Source organism: Mobula birostris, chromosome 12 (assembly GCF_030028105.1).
Source record: "Mobula birostris isolate sMobBir1 chromosome 12, sMobBir1.hap1, whole genome shotgun sequence".
Classification (NCBI taxonomy): Eukaryota; Metazoa; Chordata; class Chondrichthyes; order Myliobatiformes; family Myliobatidae; genus Mobula; species Mobula birostris.
The window spans coordinates 95,478,671-95,504,694 of record NC_092381.1 but is presented as its reverse complement, the minus strand read 5'-3'; the positions used below and the strand labels follow the sequence as shown (position 1 = coordinate 95,504,694).

At 42.6% G+C, this 26,024-nt stretch overlaps 1 protein-coding gene across 4 annotated transcripts in view; it reads left to right on the top strand.

The window, feature by feature from the left end:
* dars2 (aspartyl-tRNA synthetase 2, mitochondrial) overlaps positions 1-18,405 on the top strand; it is a 94,029-nt gene extending 75,624 nt beyond the window's left edge. For all 4 annotated transcript variants that reach the window (XM_072274332.1, XM_072274333.1, XM_072274331.1 and 1 more), the window contains 3 exons: positions 1,366-1,476; positions 11,213-11,288; positions 13,871-18,405. In XM_072274332.1, the coding sequence (XP_072130433.1) occupies positions 1,366-1,476; positions 11,213-11,288; positions 13,871-14,061 (378 nt within the window). In that variant the 3' untranslated portion in view covers positions 14,062-18,405. The remainder of the gene's footprint in view (positions 1-1,365; positions 1,477-11,212; positions 11,289-13,870) is intronic.
* Positions 18,406-26,024: the final 7,619 nt, after the last annotated feature.

Genomic DNA, 26,024 nt, shown 5'->3' with positions numbered 1-26,024 from the left:
TGGTATTGGCCATTGTCACATGTCCAGCAACAATGAATATATAATTGAGTCAAGTATTATAAACAAACATAAACATTTATTAAACTCTGCTCAACAATAGTGAAAAGTATTCAAACGACTAACTTAACCGGAAGTTAACTGCTATATGGCAACTCTGGAACAGTTCTTAAAGTGGTAAATTTGAACACAGTCTTAAAGTGGTAAATTTGAACACAGTCTTAAAGTGGTAAATTCGAACACAGTCTTAAGGTGGTAAATTTGAAAGTACAAGTGATTTATACAGTCAATAAGGAGAGTCTTCTCTGAAACTGATTTCTTCGATGACATGACGTTACTGCTGATCCTAGCTGAGATGCCTTGTCCAAAGAATTCACGACAAAGGAAATAAAACGGCTTAAAGGAACTGACCTTTTTCCTGGATAGTGAACACTGCACAAACCTTCCTGATCTTGCAGGGGTTATCTCAGATGCAGGCCACTATTCCTGAACGAAGATTCAATAAGGTCGATCCTTTATGAAACCGCTGAACGACACCAACTCTACTCAATTCTTCGGATTCCTGTACTTTAGTAAGGTCTTCACTCTCCAATACTAGACTGTAAAGGTGCAACAAACAAAAACTGGCAGCGATTGGCGAAACTGCCGGCACAATGATTTTACCTTACAATAGAAAGTAAAACTCCACTTTAAAACGAAACTGCGTTATGAGACAAATATGCAGCATAATGAAGTAACTGACGAACTAAACTGCGTGACAACGGGGGTTTCCCCTTTATATACCTGTAGGGAACATGTCATCACGTGACCTCACACTGGCAGGAAAATTACATCACTCCATCATCACAAGACCATTACATCATGCTCACAAGATACTTAATTACATCATGGTCATAAGACAGTCACAAGATGCCCATGAGGTATGTAACACCGTTGCCACCCTGGGGAAAAGGTTCTGGCTGTTCTCATTATCTGTGCCTCCGATAATCTTATACACCTCTATCAAATTGTCTCTCATCCTCTGCTCCAAAGAGAAACACCACGTGTACCAAGATACAGTGAAAAGCTTGTCTTGCATACTGTTCATACAGATCAAATCATTACACCACTGCCCTGACTGCCATACCCATTGCTCTAACTGTGCAATAAGAAGGAGAGAAGTCTTATCTGAACCTCAACTTAGACTCTCTTATGACACTTCTTCATGCTAAAGTCTCTTGAGCCTTTTTCTAAGGTGATTGAGTCCTGCTTTCCATTATTCATGATTGGCCTCTTGACCTTCTAGCCTTTCCAATTTCAACTTTAGAATTGCAGCATCCAAGGGATTTTTGCTATTGCTTTACTATGGCCAGATTCTGTTTCCTGCAGGTAAGGAGTCAACATTATGACCTGGTACTGAATGGCAATGAAATAGGAGGAGGCTCCATTAGAATACATAATATGGAATTGCAGCGTTATGTACTGGAATCAATATTAAAGGTATGTTGCTCAATTTGTATTGCTTATATTGCTTGTGTATAAGTGAAATTACAAAGGAAAATCCTTCTGAAATTTTGTTTCCTGTCCACACCTTTGCATAAGATACATCGCAAGTGCAATCACCATAGCATTTATCAAAATATATAGAATGCAATATCAGTAAATCAGTAAACTGACCACCATCTTCGACTTGACTGCTAACTTAAGAATTTGGTCTTTATGAGAGACAACTGCTGATTTGTGCAAGCTTTAGGCAATAATTATTAAATTATTATGCTTTGTGAAATAAAAGTTGGTGTGCTTGCTTTTAAAGCAAAAATAGAGCAGATTAAAATATAGCTAATTAGTCTATGTTACGTATAATTATTCAGCTACTGAAGATTAATCAGAATAAAAACCTTAATTATTGAGTATATTGAAAAGAGCACAGTTCGATCTGGCTCGGCCTCATGGTCTTGAACATCTTCAGTTTAGAGCTGGAGTCAAAGTGAAATTGAAGGGAGCGACTTAGCTGGACATTTTGATCCCAACACCATATATGTTACTTAATAGATGGGATTTTAGCAAGAGCAGGAACAAGAGTGTGATTGAGAGTCAGGCATGTATGAAGTAACACACATCAAAGTTGCTGGTGAACGCAGCAGGCCAGGCAGCATCTCTAGGAAGAGGTACAGTCGACGTTTCAGGCCGAGACCCTTCGTCAGGACTAACTGAAGGAAGAGTGAGTAAAACTTACTAACTCTTCCTTCAGTTAGTCCTGACGAAGGGTCTCGGCCTGAAACGTCGACTGTGCCTCTTCCTAGAGATGCTGCCTGGCCTGCTGCATTCACTAGCAACTTTGATGTGTGTTGCTTGAATTTCCAGCATCTGCAGAATTCCTGTTGTTCATGTATGAAGTAACTTAGGTTATAATTATGCAAAGGTTTCAGTCCTTAAACTTATCCATCAAGCACTGAATACTTACTGCCAGTAGAGATGTTGGAATTTATTCAAGTGGAAATAATGAAACGCGGTTGTGATAAGTGGATATAGTTTTCTAAAACTGCAACTTAGAGTCCCAAGTGCTGGTTTGTTAACTGTCAAGATTAAGTAATGGAGGATGAAGAAGTAAATGCCATAGTCCCTCTCGGAATGATCTCCACAAAAATGTGGCTTGTATCAGAATCCCGATAAATCTGAAGGATTGACAAAGTGAAAAGAGTTATGGAACACTACAGCACAGAACCAGATCCTTCAGTCTATCTAGTCCAAGTCAAACTGTTATTCTAACCAGACCCATTGAGCTGCACCTGGACCAAAGCCCTTTATACCCCTCCCATCCATGTATTTGTCTAAACTTCTTTTAAATATTGCAGTCAAACCCACATCCACTACTTATGCTGGAAGTTTATTCCACACTTACACTATCCTCGGAGTGAAGAAGTTCCCCTTCAGGTTCCCCTTAAATATTACACCATTTACCCTTAACCCACGACCTGGTCTCATCCAACCTCAGAAAAAGCCAAGATGCATTTGCCCTATCTATATCCCTCCTATGTATATACCTTTATTAAATCTCTCCTCATTCTCCTATGAGAAGTAAAGTGCTAACCTGTTCAACCATTTCCAATAACACTTGGAGTCCCAGCAACATTTTTGAAAATTTTGTCTGCACTTTTTCAATCTTATTGCTAACTTTCCTGTAGGTAGATGACTAGTACTGTATATAATGCTCCCAAGTTCGGCGTCACCAGCACTCTTTACATATTCAGCATAACATCCCAATTCCTGTACTCAATACCCTGATTCATGAAGGCTAATGTGCCAAAAGATTTCTGTATGATCCTATCTACTGTAATGCCACTTTCAAGGAATCATGGTTGTGTATTCCCAGATCCCTCTGTTCTGCCTCACTTTTCAGTGCCTTACCATTTATTGTGTATGTCCTATCCTGATTTAACCTCACAAAGTGCAGCACCTCACACTTGTCTACATTAAATTCCATCTGCCATTTTTCAGCTCCTTTTTCCAGCTGATCCTGATCCTGCAGCAAGTCTTGATAGTCTTCCTCACTGTCCATTACACTCTCAATCTTGGTGTCATCTGTAAATTTGCTGATCCAGTTTTCCACATTATCATCCAGGTCATTGATAAAGGTATCAAAAACAACCCAGCACCGATTCCTATGGCACACCAGTCCTCCAGTCAGAGACACAGCCTTCTACTACACTTTGCCTTCACCTGCTAAACCATTGTTGAATTCATTGTACTATGTCATTCTGAATACCAACTGACTGAAACTTCTTTACAGACCTGCCATGCAGTACTTTGTCAAAGGCCTTGCTAAAGTCCATGTTGACAACATTCACTGATTTTTCTTCATCAACTTCAGCAAACTTGAAGGCAAAATATAAGGCTAATAGCAGGAGTCTTAACAGTTTGGAGGAACAGAGGGATCTTGGGGTGCATGTCTATAGATCCCTCAAAGTTGCAGTGCAAGTTAATAGGGTGTTTAAGAAGGCGTATGGTATATTGGCCTTCATTAGTCAGGGAATTAAGTTCAGGAGCTGCAGGGTAATGATGCAGCTCTATAAAACTCTGGTTAGACCACACTTGGAGTATTGCGTTCAGTTAGGGTCTGGATGTGGAAGCATGAGAAAGACTGCAGAGGTGATTTACCAGGATGCTTCTGAATTGCAGAGCATGTCTTATGAGGATACGTTGATTGAGCTAAGGCTTTCTTCTTTTGAGAGGAGAAATATGAGAGGTGACTGGATAGAGGTGTACAAAATTGTAAGAGACATAGAGACAACCACAAACTTTTCCCCAGTATGAAAATAGCTAAAATGAGGGGGCATAACTTTACGGTGTTTGAAGGAAAGTATGGGGAGGGATGTCAGAGGAATTTTTTTTACACAGTGTATTGGTAGTTGCATAGAATGCACTGCCATGGTTGGTGGTAAAGGCAGATACATTGAAAAATACTGTGCTATATTGTTTCATGTTTTATAACCTTCCTGTTAACCACCTCAAAAAAAATATGAGATTGGTTATATTTGACCTACCACGCAAAAGCCATGTTGACTATCCTTAATCAGACTCTGTCGGTTGGATATATAACTTGTGTGTATATATATCCTGTCTCTTAGAGTACCTTTCAATAACTTACCCAGTACTGATGTCAGGCTCACCAGCCTATAATTTCCCGGTTTATTCTTAGAGCCTTTCTTAAAGACAACATTAGCTATCTTCCAGTCCTCTAGCCCCTCATCCAGGACACTTTACATGCCTTTGCCAGAGGCCCCGCAATTTCTGCACTAGCCTCCCACAAGGTCCAGGGGAACACCTTGTCAGGCCCTACGGATTTATCCACCCTATTTTTCTCAAGACGGAAAGCATTTCCTCTTCTGTAATGCGGACATGGTCCTTGACCTGTCAGCTGTTTTGTCTTAGTTCTATAGACTGTGTCCGTCACCCAAGTAAATACAGATGCAAAAAATCCATTTAAAATCTCCCCCATCTCTTTTGGCTCCATGAATGGATGAGCATGCTGATTTTCCAGAGGACTAATTTTGTCCCTTGCTATCCTTTTGTTCTTAATATATTTGTTGAGGACCTTAGGTTTCTCTTTCACCTTGTCTGCCAAAGCAACCTCATGCTGACTTTTAGCCTTCCTGATTTCCTTCTTAAGTGTTCTCTTGTATTTCTTATGCTCCTTAAGTACCTCATTTGTTCCTTGCTGCTTATTCCTGCGCTGCACCTTCTCGACAAGGGTCTTAATACCTCTTGGAAACTAAGGTTCCTTAAACCTGTTATCCTTGGCACTTATCCTAAAGGAACATACAAACTTTGTCATCTCAAACTTTCACTTCTGAAGGCCCCCCACTTACCAAGCATCACTTTGCCAGAAAGCAACCTATCCAATCCACACCAGGCAAATATTTTCTGATACCATCAAAATTGGCCTGAGTCCAATTTAGAATCTCAACCCAAGGACCAGTCATATCCTTCTCCATAATTACCTGAAACTAATGGGATTATGATCACTAAATCCAAAGTGATCCTCTATACACGCTTCTATTACCTGCCCAGTGACACTTCCTATTAGAAGATCCAGTGTCACAATCTCTCTATTTAGGACTTCCTTATATTGATTATATTGATAAGCAAACTTTTCTTAACACCCTTGACAAAGTCTATCCCATCCAGTCATTTTACAGTATGGGAGTCCCAGTCAATATGTGGAAGGTTAAAATCACCTATGACAACAACTTTATTTTTCTCTTAACTGTCTGCTATCTCTCTTCAAATTTGCTGCTCTAGATCATACTGACTATTGGATGGTTTATAATATAACCCTATCAACGTGGTCATCCCTTTCTTATTCCTTAGTTCCACCCATATGAATGACTTAAGTAGACGAGCTCTCCAGTCTGTCCTGTGTGAGCAATGCCATGACACTTTCTCTGACTAGTAATGCTATCTTTCCCCCTTTAATCCCCCTGCGCTATCATGTCTAAAACAATGGAACCCTGGAACTTTGAGGTGTCAGTCCTGCCCCACCTGTAACCAAGCCCCACTAATGGATACGATGCCCTACCTACAATACTTGCTTTGAAATAGATGCAACTCAAAATGTTAGTACCACCATTCTCAACCTTTCATTTCCTGTCATCTTATGTATGCCAAACACCTTACCCTACAACCACACTGTTAGCTGTTCTGGCAATCTGGTTCCCATCCTCCTTCCCTTCTGAGTCATAGAACCAGACTCAGTGCCAGAGACCTGTGAGCTTTGTTAAGTCAGCACCTCCCCCCACCCCCCAAACAATAGTATCCAAAACAATATACTTGTTATTGAGAGGAACTGCTGCAGAGGTACCCTGCAATGGCTACCTATCCCTTTCTCTCTCCTGTGTCCTGCACCTTAAGTATAACTGCCTCCCTGTTTCTTCTGTCAGCACCTCAACCTCCTGAAGATCTCGAGTTCAAGATCTAGAGATTAGGAAAGGAGGGAGGCAGCAAAAAGAAAATTACAGACCTATTAGTCTGATCTCGGTAGTTGGAAAGTTATTGGAGTCGATCTTCAAGGACAAGGTTGTGAAATACCTCGAGGTGCATGACAAGATAGGCCCAAGCCAGCATGGTTTCATAAAGGGAAGATCCTGCCTCACCAACCTATTGGAATTTTTTGAGGTAATCTCAAATAAGATTGACAAGGGAGAGGCTGTGGATGTTGTGTATTTGGATTTTCAAAAGGCCTTCGATAAGGTGCCGCATAAGAGGCTGCTTAATAAGATAAGAGCCCATGGAATTACAGGAAAGATATTGGAATGGGTGCAGCATTGGCTGATAGGCAGAAAGCAAAGGGTGAGAATAAAGGGATCCTATTCTGATTGGCTGCCGGTTACTAGTGGTGTTCCGCAAGGGTCTGTGTTGGGGCCGCTTCTTTTTACAATGTATATTGATGATTTAGATTATGGATTAAATGGTTTTGTGGCTAAGTTTGCGGATGACAGCAAGATAGGTGAAGGAGCAGGAAGTGTTGAAGAAACGGAAAGGTTGCCAGTTTAGGAGAGTGGGCAAAGAAATGGCAAAAGAGATACAATGTTGAGAAATGTATGGTTGTACATTTTGAAGAAAGGAATAATCGGGCAGATCATTATTTAGATGGGGAGAAAATTCAAAAATCGTAAGTGCAAAGGGACTTGGGGGGTCCTTGTGCAGGATACCCTAAAGGTTAACCACCAGGTTGGATCGGCAGTAAGGAAAGCGAATGCTATGTTGGCATTCATTTCAAGAGGAATAGTGTATAAGAGTAAGGAGGTGTTGATGAGGCTCTATGGGGCATTAGTGAGACCTTATTTGGAATACTGTGTGCAGTTTTGGGCACCCTATCTTAGAAGGGATGTACTGATGTTGGAGAGAGTTCAGAGAAGATTTACGAGGATGATTCCTGGAATGCAGGGGCTAACATATGAGAAGCGTTTGTCGGCTCTTGGACTGTATTCATTAGAGTATAGAAGAATGAGAAGGGATCTCATAGAAACGTTTTGAATGTTGAAAGGGTTGGACAGAGTAGATGTGGAAAGGCTGTTTCCCTTGGTGGGTGAGTCCAGGACAAGAGACCAGTCTTAGAATTAGATGGTGTCCATTTAAATTATTGTATCATTTTTTAATGCATGCATTTCTAAATGACAATAAACGAGGACTGAGTGTCCTCGTAATCTAATCATAATCTAATCTAAAACAGAGATGAGAAATTTTTTTAGCCAGAGGGTCGTGGATCTATGGAATTCGTTGCCACGTACAGCTGTGGCGGTCCGATCGTTGAGGGTATTTAAGGAGGAGATTGATAGGTATCTAATTAGTCAGAGTATCAAGGGATATGGGGAAAAAGCCGGAAATTGGAACTGGATGGGAGGATAGTATAGCTCATGGTGGAGTGGTGGAGCAGACTCGATGAGCCGAATGGCCTACTTCTGCTCCTTTGTCTTGTGAATTTCTTTCGTCCAGCAGCAGCTGGATGCACTTCTTGAAGGTGTAGTCATCAGGGACACTGGATGACGCCCTGCTTTCTCACATCCCACAAGTGGAGTGTTGACTGTCCTGACTGTCATTCCCATTACTCTTTAACTGTACAATAAGAAAGAAACAAACAAATAAATGTACCAGAAACTTGCAATACTGTTATATCGTGGATGAAATTACCGGAGAGACAGAGTCACTGGCAGCTTCTTTATTCGACACAACAAGGTACAACAGGCATCTCGAGATGCTTTCCACAGAAAGGTCTGCTAGCTAAATGTGGGCTCGATATTTATATGCTAAACACAAAGGCAATCGCTACTTAAAAAGTTACAGACAATGCATAGACAATGCTTCCTTTTGAAGTTACATACAAACATCACACCTTCGGATTTCATCCTTTCCTTCTAACGCCAACATGTCTGGGTTGGTATCCACAGTCTTTAGTTCAATCCACAATACATTTATTTGGCATTTTACGTGCTAACATAGAAGACAATTAATATTTATAATGTATAATACTGTCTTCGAAACTACAGCATCAGGCACCAGAAGTATCTGGTATTTACACCTTTTAGGAAGCCCATTGTGGTGGACTCAATCCACAGTCCTTTGTCAAACAGTTAAAATAGAAGTCTGGTGGCCAAAGTCATTTAAGTGTTAACAAATCATCTACCCAAAAAGAAATCCACTCTAACAATACCTTAGCCTCGGCCACTTCTCTCAGAAGCCCCTTGAGTCAAAGCCTCAGCTCCCCACTCTAACACTGGCCCACTCACACTATGGCCGATCCCACAATACCTCCTCCACTTAAACCTTACTTTTTTTTGGCCTTTTCGAAATGCCTAATTACCCAGTGATCTCAAGCTCCACTGAAAGTCCTGATAGGTCCCACTCACTTTTCAAATCACAAGTTCTTTCACCACAATCAGCAGCTCGTGTAATCTCTCAAGCTCCACAAAAAGATTGTGTTCTGTGGCTGGGGACTCCATAATTAAAGGGCACAATGTCATGATTGGGGTCAACCACCTAGGACCAAGAATAATAAGAAAATTTCTTGTAAAGTTGTGACTCTTTGACATTTTCAGAATGAACTTGTTGAGTTATCAAATGTATTCAAGGTAACTATTGCTTTGAGTTTGGACGCTAATAACAATCATAGAAGGTGGAGAAGGTTGAACATGAAAGTGGACACAATTTATGAATTGATCTTTTCAGATTGTTGATGTGGTTTTGAAACTAAGCCAAAAGTGGTAATGAGGGAGGGAAAAGTTATATAATTAAAATAATATTTTGGGTAAGTATAAGCAGAGCAAGAAGTAACATTTGAATACTAATAATGCACAACTAAACAAGAATCTATTCAAACCTGCTCTGTAAACAGTTCTTGCTTTCTTAAAAGCAATACCTGTTCTGCTTCAATAATTTAACCAACTTTTCCATATCCCTTTGAATTTAGTTAATGCATAAAGGTTACTATGTCAAACATCCTTGAAAATATGAGATGCAGGACTTCAACCTTAATACAGGTGTCCCCTGCTTTTCAAACGTTCGCTTTACGAAACCTCACTGTTGTGAAAGACCTACATTAGTACCCTGTTTTTGCTTTCAGAAGGTGTTTTCACTGTTACAAAAAAAATCAGTGCGCGATAAAAGGCAGCGTGTGCCCTGAGCAGCCGCTCTCCCTTGGATTTGGAACGGCATTGCTTTAACACGTGGCATTGAGCAGCCGTTTGCAAGATGAGTTCTAAGGTGTCGGAAAAGCCTGAAAGAGCTCGTAAGGGTGTTACACTTAGCGTAAAACTAGACATAATTAAGCGTTTTGATTATGGTGAACGAAGCAAGGACAAAGTGAGTTTGGCTTGTGGAAGCTGACGAGGATGATGTTGAAGAGGTTTTGGCATCCCATGACCAAGAACTGATAGATGAAGAGCTGATGCAATTGGAAGAGGAAAGGATAACAGTCGAAACTGAATGCAGTAGTGAAAGTGAAGCAACTGCGTGAGATTTTCGCTGCAATGATAAAGTACGACTTTAATTTTGAAAGGGTACGTAGGTTAAGGGGATGTTTGCAGTATGGTTTGAGTGCTTACAAAGAACTGTATGATAGAAAAATGCGTGAGGCTCAGCAGTCAAACAAGCCTTCCACATCAACCACAGCAGATGACGAACCTCGACCTTCGATATTGAGGTGGGCAGTCATAGGAGAAGATGAGCTGCCTGCCTTGATCGACGATGAGATGACACCCCCGTGTCCCACCATCCCACCACCCCAACCCCCGGGCCCTGGACAGATACTGTACCGATTCTCAGAGAATGCAGCGGTAGCCGGGAGGCACACAGCACATCTTTAAGAAAAAAGCCGAAATAAACATGCTAATTAATTAGGTGCCGCTTAGCACGTAATTGTCGGCCCGGATCAGAGGTGACACATTTACGTGCCAGGCAGCACCTAATTAATTAGCATGTTTATTTCGGCTTTTTTCTTAAAGATGTGCTGTGTGCCTCCCGGCTACCGCTGCGTTCTTCACGGCAATGTATCGGGTCGGCGGCCCGGAGGGTGGGGGCCACTGTGCCAGCCCAACCTACGACGACTCAGTCTAACACATCATCATCAGTGTGCTCGGCACTGTCTTCCCGATTCCGGTAAGTGATACTACACTGTATACTACACTGTACACTGATTTGTTAGGTTATTTTTGGGTCTGCGAACGCTCACAAAATTTTCCCATATAAATAAATGGTAATTGCTTCTTTGCTTTATGACATTCTGGCTTACATAGTCATAGTCATACTTTATTGATCCCAGGGGTTATGAACCGTTTCATAGGAACGCTCTACCTTCGGATGGCAGGGGAAACCTGTACACCTATTAAATAATTATTTAAATCAAGTTAATCCATCATGAACTCAGCATGACAAAAAGAATATCTATGGCTGCTAAAGGTACAAGTTGATGTATTGGTTCAAAATGCAAAATGTTGACCCATGCCTTTTGCGTTCATAGATGTTGCTCGACTGAGTTCTTCCTCTGTTCGTTTTGTTCCAGTTTGCAGCATCTGCATCTTTTGTCTTATATCTGCATTGACATTCATTTCCTGGTGCACAAATGAATGAAAATGTTTTGGAAATCAGTCTTTTGAGTAAATGCAACAATGGTAGGCAAGTGTAACATAATCACATAGAATTGTTTCAGTTGAATAGATCTTTATTTATGTGTTTATCATAGGAAGACAGTGGATTATTACAACATCTACTGAAGGCATTAGATTCTGGTGCACCGCCCCATGGAGGGATTGCATTGGGTGAGTTCCGGAATAAATGTTTGTCAGTCTGTGATTAAATTAAAACAGATGAAACCCCCTGGTTTCCTTGACTGCGTAAGTCTAGGGAAGACGACCTCTGGCCCCACCAAGAACTTGTGAGATTGAGGTGCTCTCCTCCACCCAAACTCTAGTTTGTGTGGATGCTGTGTAAGTTGCTACCCTGTTACAAATTGATGCCATGAAATAGCAGACAGTACACTACAGACGATTAAAGGAATTATGTTTATGAATCTTAACTAAAGGGTTAGTAAAGAATAACAAAAAGAAAAGGGCCCATTCTAATTAAACAGTCAGATGTGCACAAGTTGGAGCTCTGTCTTGAACTTCTGTTACTCACACGCTGGGCCCTCATCAGCGTGAGCGCGCACTCCACCTTCTGAACGTCGGTCGCAATCCATCTTGAGCAATCGGGTCTCCCACCAGATCGTATGCTAGGACTTGTTCTCCCCAGCGTTATGTCTCTTCATCTGCCCCCAGAACAAAAGCCCAAGACCAACCTTATTGTCACTCACCAAGAGAACCTCCCACTAATTCGATGGCACACATTCCACATCATCCCTTCTCTTCAACAGTAACCCAAACAAGCTGAAGGGGAGCAGCTGAAAACCAGCAGCTCTCACAAAACTGCCAAAATGAAATACATACAACATGACAGTAAAAATATGAACCAGGGTATTAAACAGGTTTTTTATTGATAGCCTATCATGCAGCTCACAATCACAACTGAGGATGTAGAGTTTCTGGGATCTGTTTAACATTGAATAAGAATATTAAACATAGAAACATAGAAAATAGGTGCAGGAGTAGGCCATTCGGCCCTGCGAGCCTGCACCGCCATTTATTATGATCATGGCTGATCATCCAACTCAGAACCCTGCAACAGCCTTCCCTCCATACCCCTTGATCCCCGTAGCCACAAGGGCCATATCTAACTCCCTCTTAAATATAACCAATGAATCGGCCTCAACTGTTTCCTGTGGCAGAGAATTCCACAGATTCACCACTCTCTGTGTGAAGTTTTTCCTAATCTCAGTCCTAAAAGGCTTCTCCTTTATCCTCAAGCTGTGACCCCTCGTTCTGGACTTCCCCAACATCGAGAACAATCTTCCTGCATCTAGCCTGTCCAATCCCTTTAGGATTTTATACGTTTCAATCAGATCCCCCCTCAATCTTCTAAATTCCAACGAGTACAAGCCTAGTTCATCCAGTCTTTCTTCATATGAAAGTCCTGCCATCCCAGGAATCAATCTGGTGAACCTTCTTTGTACTCCCTCTATGGCAAGGATGTCTTTCCTCAGATTAGGGGACCAAAACTGCACACAATACTCCAGGTGTGGTCTCACCAAGACCTTGTACAACTGCAGTAGTACCTCCCTGCTCCTGTACTCGAATCCTCTCGCTATAAATGCCAGCATACCATTCGCCTTTTTCACCGCCTGCTGTACCTGCATGCCCACTTTCAATGACTAGTGTATAATGACACCCAGGTCTCGTTGCACCTCCCCTTTTCCTAATTGGCCACCATTCAGATAATAATCTGTTTTCCTGTTTATGCCACCAAAGTGGATAACTTCACATTTATCCACATTAAATTGCATCTGCCATGAATTTGCCCACTCACCCAACCTATCCAAGTCACCCTGCATCCTCTTAGCATCCTCCTCACAGCTAACACTGCCGCCCAGCTTCGTGTCATCCACAAACTTGGAGATGCTGCATTTAATTCCCTCATCCAAGTCATTAATATATATTGTAAACAACTGGGGTCCCAGCACTGAGCCCTGCGGTACCCCACTAGTCACTGCCTGCCATTCTGAAAAGGTCCCGTTTATTCCCACACTTTGCTTCCTGTCTGCTAACCAATTCTCTATCCACATCAATACCTTACCCCCAATACCCGGACGGAATATAAGGTGTTGTTCCTCCAACCTGAGTGTGGCTAGTCTGGGTAGCCTCCAACCTGATGGCATAAACATCGACTTCTCTAACTTCCGCTAATGCCCCACCTCCCCCTCGTACCCCATCTGTTATTTATTTTTATACACACATTCTTTCTCTCACTCTCCCTTTTCTCCCTCTGTCCCTCTGAATATACCCCTTGCCCATCCTCTGGGTTCCCCCCCCCTTGTCTTTCTTCCCGGACCTCCTGTCCCATGATCCTCTCATATCCCTTTTGCCAATCACCTGTCCAGCTCTTGGCTCTATCCCTCCCCCTCCTGTCTTCTCCTATCATTTTGGATCTCCCCCTCCCCCTCTAACTTTCAAATCTCTTACTCACTCTTCCTTCAGTTAGTCCTGACGAAGGGCCTCAGCCTGAAACGTTGACTGCACCTCTTCCTAGAGATGCTGCCTGGCCTGCTGCGTTCACCAGCAACTTTGATGTGTGTTGATATAATCACTCCACTAGCTACAGTTATTTTCAATCCTGAGGGAATTCTACTCCAGGCAGGCTTTATGTATTAAAGCTAAAGGCAACAAAATCCTGTTTTTCAAATGTTAAGTAGCCACGACTTATAACTATTTAGGATGTTTGATTCATTGTCTAATCTGTTTCATTCCAGGCTTGGACAGACTGATAGCTCTTACAGTTGGAGCTTCGACCATCAGGGATGTGATTGCCTTTCCTAAATCCTTCAGAGGACATGATCTAATGAGTAATGCTCCAGACTCTGTGAGTCCTGAAGAACTAAGTCCATATCATATTCAGGTCAATTGGCCGGCAGAAATCCACAAAGACAGAACCAACTCATGAGTTACAGCACTGATCATTTCCCAAGACAAAAGCAACAGCAGCCAAAGGATTTGGACTATATAAGTTTGTATCATTACCAGAACCAATGAGGGTTGGTATGTCTGAACTTCTCTGCTGTGGCATTGAACATTTTCCAATATCTCATGCACACTTCTATCAAATCATGGCAATTTACTCACTAAAACCGCTTTTTCTTCAAGTAATAAGGTAAATTACATTCAGGATAAAACAAAGTTGTCTTATAATTTATTGGGTTCATCCAAATTGGAGTAGGGGAAGAGGAGAAGAAGCAACGTCTTTACCGTGCAGAGCTCCCTATAGAATCCCTTGTGCCAGGGCAGCTGTTACAAGTAGTATTGTAGATAATATAGTGAAACAGCTTAAGTCACACTCTCTGTGGTTTAGGTTCAAGCATAGATCAAGGTTGGCCCATGATTTTGCTAAGTATATCAATCCCAAAGCTGTGGGATCACCAGATCACCCAAAATGTGAGGGTAATGAAAGAGCCTGAACTCCATCACTCCCAGAGTTCTTCCTCAGCCCTGATTTTCTGTGAATTGTTGTGGTGCACTAATAGGTGATAGAAAAGGAGTTGAGCTTTTGCAGAATTCCGAGCGTCTATTTTGTAATGTTGACAGTTAACTGCTAAGTTGTCAATGCCATTTGGGAATGGAACAAGGAATCTTAAGTCCAAAGTACAAGCCTCACCAAATCTCAAACCTTACTGAACCTGGGACCACACTGAAAGAAATCAGTAAACTAGAGTCAGGGGCCCATTCACTTATTGGCATTGGAAAATACAGTCATATATTTAATGGTCCAAGAGGTTCTACTCTGCTTTCAATTCTGTACTTGTGCTACATTGATACTTTGTGATCTGTAATGTTTTGCAAATAATACCATAAAACAGAAATGGTCAGCTGACTATAAAATACTGCAACACAGAATGTTAATTGAAACATTTTCAAAGGTTAGTGGTGAAAGTAAAATAGTTAATGCCACATTGCCCTAAGCAGCAACAATAAATACACAAAAATCCATATGAAATGTTGAACTCAGCAGGCCAGGCAGCCTCGGCCCAAAACGTCGTCTGTTTAACTCTTTTCCATAGATGCTGACTGGCTTGCTGAATTCCTCCAGCATTTTGTTTGTGTTACTTGGATTGCCAGATTTTCTCTTGTTTGTGATTACACGGAAATCCATTGGTTTTGGGATTTTCTGAGGATGCACCCATGAAAACATTGAATCCATTACTGCACAAGAGGTTAAGCAACTTGCCACAGCTACACTGTCTCCAAGGCAATGTGGCCTTGGGCTGTTCCTGCGGATTGGGTTCAATTTTCAGTCCATTTCACAGAAATGGAAGACGTCTTTGTGTGAATTTTTCGTAAACTGAGATGGTTAATGCATAGGTCTTGACAAGGAAAATTGATGAAGTGAGTTGTACCTTCTTTATATGTCCTTCAACTCGCAGTAGCCCCTCAGAGTCAGGAAAGGGACAGAGTTACTAAGGGGACTTAGTTTTGGGAGAGGTTCCTGGTTGTGATAAACCTGTCTTAGAACAACAACATAGATTCTAACCTTTGCCAATTCGGTTGCTGAGCACTGAGAGGTTGTTTACAAATGTGCCAACCATTGCAAAGCTGTCTTTGGCTGCTACTCTAATAGAATGAGTAATATGTGAGAGCTGGGCATTTGCTCTGGTAACTTAACTTCCAGCTTAAAAAAACACTCGAAGTGTGTTCTGCCAATTTGGAGAAGTGATAAATGGGTTACGTTGTTCTACACTTGAGGACATTTTTCTACATCTGCCTCAAGGTCAGCTAAGTCAAAATTTGTTCCTGGTGGGGATCAGCTAAAAATGTTGGGCCAGTTAACTATAAGGAGAGGATGAGCTGATAAGTTTTGAGCCACTTTGTGGCATGATCAGCCAGGTTGAGATCAGTAGGAACACAGTTCCATTGGCTTCTCTGAGTTGATCGCCTGATACGTTGGATCCTATTATGTACATAAACATAGAATCAGTGGTTCCATTTAATATCAGAGAATGTAAGCAATATACAACCTGAAATTCTCACTCTCCGCAGACACCCTCGAAACAGATGAAAAAGGCCTCAAAGAATGAATGACAGAGTAAAAGGAAGAGCCCCCGCCACCTTCTATGCACAAACACATCAACCCTCCCCCCACTTACTCTAGCATAAAGCATCAGCATTCCTACCACCCATCATGCCAGCATCAGCAAAGCCCCTAAAGAGAGATCATGGTCTACAGTACATCAAAAACTAACTGTCCATTCCAACATCCCTCAGGTTCTCTCCCTAACAAGGAAGAGACAGGTATTGCTGTTTCCACAGCAAGAGGGGAGACCAACAGCTTGTCTCTTTGTTTCATCATATGTAAAATAGAGCACAACCTTGCTGTTAGTAAAGAACTTGATGCCATCTAGTTCTGTATCCAGCTCTTTGATTATCATCTCTGCCATCTCAGAATCAGGTTTAATGTCACCACCATATGTCATGAAATTTGTTAACTTTGCTGCAGCAGTGTAATGCAATACATGACAATATAGAAAAATAAACTGAATTACAGTAAATATATAATAGTTAAATAAGTAGTGCAAAACAAGCAGTGAAATTAATAAAAAAAAACTAGAACAGCAGCACCAAGTTCAAGTCTTGGTTTGGTGAGATCTAGTTTGGGAGCAAACTTTGTCTTTCCAAGATAAATCTAACTAATCCATCTTCACTGTATCTATCAACAGCTGTGACCTTCGGGTACGCAACAGCAGCAATAGTTTTAATTAACGCATTACAGAATGCAGACATCTTTGTTTTGGGCATCAGATGGTGGAATTGCATGTAGGTTCTTGGAATTTTCAAGCCTTTAAGATCCAGAAGGGAAGAGCACCACTGCTCATGTTTCTCAGTAGGGAGTGGGACGTCCCATCCTCAAGCATCTGAGGTCAACTCTATTGACATGAAACTTCCCTGCTTGAGCAGTAAATCAGAGGATGAAATAGACTGTGGATAGTTGATAGCAGACTATGATGCATAAAGGTCTTTCTGTATCAAGGACCTGGAAAATAAGGGTACCATCCAAGGCCCAGACTGCACTGTATAGGAGGGAGGTCCTGTCCAAGATAAAAAAAAAATTAAGATATGAGGCGTAGCATGACCTCAGCACAGTTGGATGCAATCTTATGCAGTCTAAGATTAGACTGTGCCAATATGTCTTACACTGCTTTCAGCAAGCTGACAACTACTGCTGCAGTAGAAAATGATGTAAGACCATTACCAATATAGAAATACCTTTCTACATCCCTCTTGTGCTTCAATCCTGAATTCCTTCTCTCCCTTGTTAACCATCCTCTTAATCCCATAGATTGCCCATTCTGGTGAGGAACAGTTACCAAATACATGAAATCTCATGTGGTATCCAGAGTCTTAATGTCCAGTTGGTGGTCACAAAATTGCAGAAATCTGAGGCAGTCTCAATGATCAACTCTCATTAGGAAGCCATAAGACGTAGGAGCAGGATCAGACCTTTCAGCCATCAAGTCTGCTTCACCATTTCATCATCATTTCCTTCGCAACCCCATTCTTCTGCCTTCTCTCCATAACCTTTCATGCCCTGACTAAACAAGAACCTCTCAACCTCTGTCTTAAGTACACCCAGTGACCTGCCTTCCACAGCCAGCAGACTGGCAACAAATTTCACAGATTCACTACCCTCTGGTTAAAGAAATTACCCCATATTCCCATTCTAAATAGATGCCCCTCCATTCTGAGGCTATGCCCTGTGGTCCTAGCTTCTCTCCCCCCCCCCCCCGCCCCCACCTCCTACATAGGAAACATCATCTCCGCATCCACTGGGTTTCTATGAAATCCCCCCTTCATTCTTCACATCATACTCCCTGGAGTTCTTCACAATTCCAGGGAGTAAAGGCCCAGAGCCATCAAACATTCGTCAAAGCTGATTGTGAGCTTCAGGAAGGGAAGATGAAGAAACACATATCAATCCTCATAAGAGGGATCAGAAGTGGAGAGAGTGAACAGTTTCAAGTTCTTGGGTGTCAAGATCTCTGAGGACCTAACCTGGTCCCAACATATCAATGCAGCTATAAAGAAGGCAAGGCAGCGTCTATACTTCATTAGGAGTTTGAGGAGATGGGTGGGGTGGGGTGCTACTGCATAGGATGGAAAGAAGCTGCAGAGGGTCGTAAATGTAGTCAGCTCCATCTTGGGTACTAGCCTGTAAAGTACCCAGGACATCTTCAAGGAGCGGTGTTTCAGCAAAGGCAGCGCCCATTATTAAGGACCTCCAGTGCCCAGGTGTTGTAAGTGAGGAAACAGATTCGGTAGGTCTCAAAGGCAAGGACTCTGGACACAGGCTTGGTAGTAAAGGATTTTATTTACAGAAGACAAACGTGGGAAAATGACAACAGAAGCAACACGCACAAAATTTACAGCAGTCGTGGGAAAAGTCGGATCAGCAATAAGACACATGCGGACAATTAATAACGAACGTGGGAAAATCACGTGGGAACAAAGAACACACACACACACGCACACATACATACAACCAAGGGAAAGGTCAATAAGATATCTGTCAAGGGGTGGCCGGTATCATATTGACTTTTCCTTTGGTTGTATGTGTGTGTGTGTGTGTGTATACTTTGTTCCCATGCGATTTTCCCATGTTCATTATGTCCGTGTGTGTTTTACTGCCGATTTGACTTTTCCCATGACTGCTGTAAATTATGCGTGTTACTTCTGTTGCCATTTCCCCACGTTTACCTTATGTAAATAAAATCCTTTCCTACCAAGACTGTGTGTCTAGAGTCCTTGCCTTTGAGACCTACTGACTCTGTTTCCTCACTTACAACAATTGGCGCTGCGAGCAGGGTAGTTCCTCAGAGATGGCAAAGAGAGCGAGTCCAGCACACATGGCACCCTTTTAGTGCAGGAGGGCTGGAAGGTCCAGCCCAGGTAAATCACAGGGGGCCAATGGCTCGGTGCCAGCAGAGTTAAGCTGATTACAAAGGCTAATTGCCCGAGGCCAAGTACAAGGCTAATTAAAGGAGGGGTCAAACCTTGATTGGCAGGTGGTGTGCCTTCCGACTTGGTAGTGGGCAGTGCTGTCACATGTCAGTCACGACCCTCCAATACACCAGGACATGCCCTTTTCACACTTACTATCAGGTACGAAGTACAGAAGCCTGAAGCCACACACTCAGCGATTCAAGAACAGCATCTTCTCCTCTGCCATCTGATTTCTAAATGGACATTGAACCTGTGAACACTACCTCAGGTTTTTAAATATATATTATTTCTGTTTTTGCACTATTTTAATGTATTAAATGTACATATACTGTAGTTTATTTATTATTTTCTTCTATATTATGTATTGCATTAAACTGCCGCTAAGTTAACAAATTTCATGATACATGCCAGTGATAACAAACCTGATTCTGATACAATAAGCCTTTCATTCCCGAAATTATTCTTGTGAACTCTTCTGAACCCCCTCCATTGACAGCACATCTTTTCTTAAATAAGGGTCCCGAAACTCTCACGGTACTCCAAGCAAGAGCTCACCAGTACCTTATAAAGTCTGAGCATTACAGCCATGTTTTTATGTTCTGGTCCTCGCAATGTTGGCATTCATTTTGAATTTGTCTTCCTCACTACCGACTCAACCTGCAAATTAATCTTTAGGGAACTCTGCACAAGGACTCCAAAGTCCCTTTGCACCTAGGACTTTTGCCCATTCTACTAATCTGTAAGCCACTTCATTTAGAACCTTGGAGTGTTGTAGTCCATATGGTCTAGGTGACTTACCACCTTCAGACCTTTCAGCTTCCCCAGCACCTTCTCCCCGGTAATTGCAATTGCACTCACTTCTGCCCCCTGGCATTTTTGAAAGTCTGGCATATGACAAGTGTCTTCCACAGTAAAGATGGATGCAAAATACTTATTTAGTTTGCGATTTCCTTGTTCCCGTAACTACAGTACCTCTCCAGCATTATTTTCCAGAGTTCCAATATCTACTCTTGACTCTCTATTGCTGTTTATATATCTGAAAAATCATTTGGTATCCTCTTTGGTATTCCTTCACATTTCTTTCCTTGTGATTTTTTAGTTTCCTTCTATTGGCTTGTAAAAACTTCCCAATTTTCTGACTTCCCACTAATGCTTACTCTATTATATATCCTCTTTTGCTTTTATGTTTTTAACTCCCCTTGTCAGTCATGGTTGCATTTTTAGAATACTTCCTGTTCTGTGGGATGCATCTGTCTTGTGCCTTCAAATTTGCTCCCAAAAACTCCAGCCATTGATGTTCTGCCATCATCCCTGCTAGTGTCCCCTTCCAATCAACCTTGGCCAGCTCTTCTCATGCCTCTATAATTCCCTTAACTCCACTGTAATTCTGATGCATCTGATTTTAACTTCTCCCACTCACATATATTGTGATCACAAACCTTAAGCTCTGTAATCAATTCTTGTTTATTACATAACACTCAGTACAGAATAGCCTTTTCCCTGGTGGCCTCAACCACAAGCTGCTCTAAAAAGCCATCATCTAGGCAGTCTATAAATTCTCTCTCGGGACCCAGCACCTACCTGATATTTCCAATGTTGAAATTCCCATAACTTGTAACATTTCCTTTTTGACATATGTATTCTATCTCCCTTTGTAATTTGTAGCCCACACTCTGGCTGCTTTTCAAAGATCTGTAAAAAACCTCTATCAGGATCTTTTTATTTTTGCATTTTCTTAACTCTACTCACGAGGATTCTACATCTTACGATCTTGTCAATTTTACCAACAGAGCAACCCCACCCTCTCTGCTACCTGCCTGTTCTTTCGATACAATACCCTTGGATGTTAAGCTCCCAACTATGATTTTTTTTTTCAGCCACGACTCAGAGGTGCCTTCAACGTCATACCTACCAATCTACCTTATTTCGTACACTACCTGCATTCAGATATAACACATTCAGTCTGGCATTCGTCACCCTTTTCGATTTTGGCCCCATGTTACACAGCAACTCTTCCCACTGACTGCAATTTTCCCTATTATCTGTCTGTCCTTCCTGACAGTCTCACTGCACATTGCATTTAGTTGTATACCAACTGCCCCATTCTCGGCCCTATCACTCTGATTCCCAACCCTCTGGCCATTTGGTTTAAACCCTCCCCAAATGCTCTAGCAAACCTGCCAGCAAGGATGCTGGTCCCCCTCGGGATCTGTGTAACTCTTCCCTTTTGTACAGGTTATACCTTCCCAATAAGAGATTCCAGATATCTGAACCCTTGCCCCCCTGCACCAGTTCTTCGGCCACTCTTTCATTTACCAAATCATTCTGTTCTTACCCTCACTGGTGCGTGGTACAGGCAGGAATCCAAAGATTACTACCCTGGAGGTCCTGCTTTTCAGCTTTCTACTTAACTCCCTAAATTCTCTCTCCAGGACCTCCTCCCTCTCTGTATCTTTGTCATGGGTCCCAATATGTACCTTTGGCTACTCACGACCCTCCTTCAGAATGCCATGGATCCGATCCGAGACGTTCCTAATCGTGGCACCTGGGAGGCAACATGCCATTCGAGTGTCTCTTTCACGTCCACACAACCTCGTGTCTACTCCTTTAACTATTGAATCTTCTTACACGACTGCATTCCTCTTCTCTGCCTTCCCTCCTGACCACAGCGCCAGACTCGGTGCTAAAGACCCGGTCGCTGCAACTCCTCCCTAGCAGATCATTCCGCTCAACAGTACCTGAAGCGGTACAGTATACTTATTTTTGAGGGGAACAGCCACAGGGCTACTCTGCTCTGGTTACCCATTTCCTTTCCCTCTCCGGTCAGTCACCGAGATACCTTCCTCCTGCGTCTTAGGGTGACTACCTTCCTTAATTCCTATCTATCACATTCTCAGTTTACCGCATGAGCTGAAGCTCATTGAGCTGTAGCTCCTGTTCCTTAACACATGCTTAACGTTGTCACAGAGTCTGAAATGACGGGTGCATTTTCTCCAGGACATTAGGCTTAAATATGCTGACAGTGGGCTGATGAGCACCATCGAGGCAGATTTCGCCCAGTATGACCCAGCTCAGGTCCAATCGCTGTGCATTGTGCTGACCATTTGGCTGTTCAGGTACAGAAAGTGTGTCTGCCAAACAACAGGAGAATCTCTGCAGAAGAGTCAAGTGGCGGAATCTTGTTAGCTATATCCTTAGGATGTGAATGACAGTGTGCAGCTTCAGGAGTTGGAATTTCATCCCTGTTGTTGGTAATATTGTGGCACTCCGGGGGGCGGGGTGGGTTGGGGGGTTGACAGCCTGCCGCAGCATTCCTAATGACCAGCGCTATTTATTGTTCTTGTGTTAAAATGTTTTCGTGGGATTATGGTAGGATGTTCGTTAATTTATTGTTACATTTAGGCTTATACAGTTATTCGCTTGTGTGTTTGTGGGGCACACTGACTGTAACCGGGGTGTGTAATACTGTAATCACCTTTCCCGTTTGTATGTGATTGAATGGGTCAGAGCGTCAGTTTTTGTGCTTGTCACAGTAAAACCGGTTGCGGAGTTAAATGAGCTTTCTCGTCTGTCATCCTGGACAATATGTTCACAATCAATGACGGTCGGCGAGGACAAGCAGATCTCCTCTCCTATTGAGCCCATGGTTCTTCTTCCGGTAACATCTGATCCACAACATAACCATGTCACAGTGTATAGGAAAACATAACTTTGAATACTGATTTTGCTAATGGCACATCTAATAATTCATATGCCTTTACTTTTTGCTTAGGGTGTCCTTTCGTGTAGATTTTGACTGGACATACTTTGGAGCAGGAGTTACCTTCGCCGCATACCTCCGTGCGAGGGAAAGAAGCTGTACTGTATCTGAGCGAGCTCCCACCATGCTCTACTGCGGGTGTGCTAGAACCAGTATTAGCCCAAGGTGCTGGCCCTGACTGAGGTGCTGATATGTTCTGGTCACTTTTGCACTCAGTGTAATGTAAGATAGCTTTACAGTCTTTAGCTTGGTGTGCTATTGAAGCACAACATTCGAAGCGTATTGAATGCTCTAAAGAGTCTCCACTCTCCAAGCGGGTTTTCTCTGAATTCTCTGCATCTCCTTAAGGGGCGAGGTTTCTTATTGTCTATCGGGAATCATAATTGAGTTTTCTACTTCAGTCTTGCTGACTGTGATAGGAGTTTTGGTTTTTCATGCTGTTGCTGGAGACCCCTCTTTGAATGAAGTCTTACTGGAAGTTGATAGCGCAAAACTAGGGTCATTTCATATTACTGCGTAGCGGCAGACGAAGTCCACAAGGAATTAAAATGGGGGATAATGGGCACAATGCTTCGCTTTATACGTGAACCCTTCAGTTATCCACAGTTCCTGGATATCGTTTGGTATTTTGTCCACTAGAGGGTTCATTCCTCTTGCTGTATCCAAGAAACTAAACCCCAATCCCTCGTTTATTTTTGCGGCTTGCAGTTCCGACAACAGACATGCAAGCTTTTGCGTTTCTTTGGAAAGTTATCAACTCTACTGAAGAAAGATTTTTCGATTGTCTTTGGAGAGCCCAGAGCATTTGTCCAGCCTCTGCCACAGCATATGCAAACCCGTGGCTGGATTATTAATGTGTACTGCCCGAACCCTTCTTGCATGTTGCAGCGACTCCTCATCCAGCCCCTTAAAGAGAAGGTCTGATCTTGGCTAGGTTTGAGACTTAGTCCTTACACGACATTGCGAAAGCTCGACTTGCAAGATTGATAACTGGTAGACAGTTTGTTAAATACTTTTAGTCCCGCTGTATTGATGAGACAGATACCAAACCAAATCTATGGCTCCTAAATGAGAGCATCGTGATGACTGGTTTGCCAAATGTGTTTCCTAGGATGGAGGGAAGTTCAGTCTGTGCAGATGGGAGTAGCTTCAGAAGCAACTCTTGACTGGGACTTTGCAATTATGGAACTCCGGTAGGGGGCGCTGTGGGTCTTTGCTGCTGCAGACCTTTGACTGTCAATACCTAGACTGTGTGAAAGATAAGTTGACTGAGTAGTGCAGGGGTCCCCAACCTTTTTTGCACTGCGGACAGGTTTCATATTGACAATATTCTTGCCGACCCAATATTCCGACCCGGGGGGGGGGGGCGGGGTAGGGTTGCCAACGGACAAGAGTAGAGCCAAATACGTCGTTTACACCGAGAGACTACAATGACCATGAAGCCTTGCGCATGCGTGTACGCTCCGATCCCCCCCCCGGCCAGCATATCATAGCGATAAGTCAATTATCAGGGAAGGACAGGGGAGCTTGAAGTAAGTATTGAACGAACTTCCAGTAGAAGTGGTAGAGGCAGGTTCGATATTATTTAAAGAAAAATTGGATAGGTATATGGACAGGAAAGGAATGGATGGTTATGGGCTGTGTGCAGGTCGGTGGGACTAGGTGAGAGCACAAACTAGATGCAGAGTTGGCCTGTTTCCGTGCTGTAATTGTTATATGGTTATATAAGTAAGTCAATAGCATCATAACATTTTAAGTAACGATTGGATATTAAACACACAGCACATATTTTCCCCATATGAACGTATAAAACCATTGCAACACACCAATATCGCTGAATCAGTGAGAGCCCTGGGCTGAATGCTTATTTCCCTGCAACAAGATGGTCCCATTTTGGGGTGATGGGAGACAGCGATACTCGAACGGGATTCCTTATGTCCAGTCTATTTCGCAATTTGGTTTTCGTTGCATTCATTGCAGAGATATGTTGGAAATGGAAGCAACGTTTTCAATGCTTTCGTGGCTATCTCAGGATATTTAGCCTTGACTTTGAGATCCAGAATGCCGGCAGAGATGTTATGTCAAACATACTTTTCAGCCCGCTGTCATCTGCAAGCTCGAGGAGTTGCTCTTGTTTCCGCGCTGACATGGATGACGTGCGGGTAATGACCTCGCATGCGTAATGGCTCAACAGTGGGCGTGACAGGGAATGAGGAAAGGTGCAGCTGACTCATATCGCCAAATCATATCATTTCCTCACGGCCCGGTAGCACATGCTTTGCGGCCCGGTACCGGTCTGCGGCCCGGTAGTTGGGGACCGCTGGAGTAGTGGGTTCAGCTTCTTGTAAAGCTGAAGTAATGTCTTTTTATAGCCAAAATATGTTGGAACATATTCTTTAGTAAGATTCATTGGCTGTCGTGAATGCAACCATAACTGGTTCTGGTTATAGACTCACAAGTCTCTGCCATCTCCAGCTTCATACACCTTTACCTCTGCTGAGGCGGCCTCAGCTTCACACTCTTCCTTGAGCACACTTAATGTAGCCATGGTATGCACCCTCTCCATTTCTACATGTGCTTTCTCCACTTGCATCTCTGTTTCGCTCTTAACAAATGTTGCTCTCATTCTTGCTAGTTGTGCTTTCATTTGAGCATTGCGAAAACCTGGTAGATGAGCCACATTCTGACCTGGCTTCCAGATCCTAGTGATCAATGTTACTCGAGTTGGAAGATGACATTATTATCATGGTTGTCAGAGGTGTCTCCAGTCCAGCTCAATGCCTTTAAGGACAAGTCATCTTTTCTCTTTACTGCCCTCACTGTGTATGGACACAGCTGTGCAGTGAACTAAGCAACTTCTCAACAATCACCTGAGATGGAACATTTCCTTCAGGGTTTTTAATGAGATTTTTTTTTTGAAAAGATATTGTTTCAACAGCAAATAAAGAGCAGATGGAGATAAATGTCTTTCCACCATGTGCTTCAAGTAAGGATAAAAAGGAAATTATATAAAATAATTTATGTATAGGAAGTATGCTCACACAAAATAAACTGTGCCTCTGGAGGCCAGAGCATAAGGAGACCAGGCTCTGAAGCAAACCTAACACACACAATCTTATTCACACATACCCTTGTAGGAGTTAGCTCGCTGGTGGCGT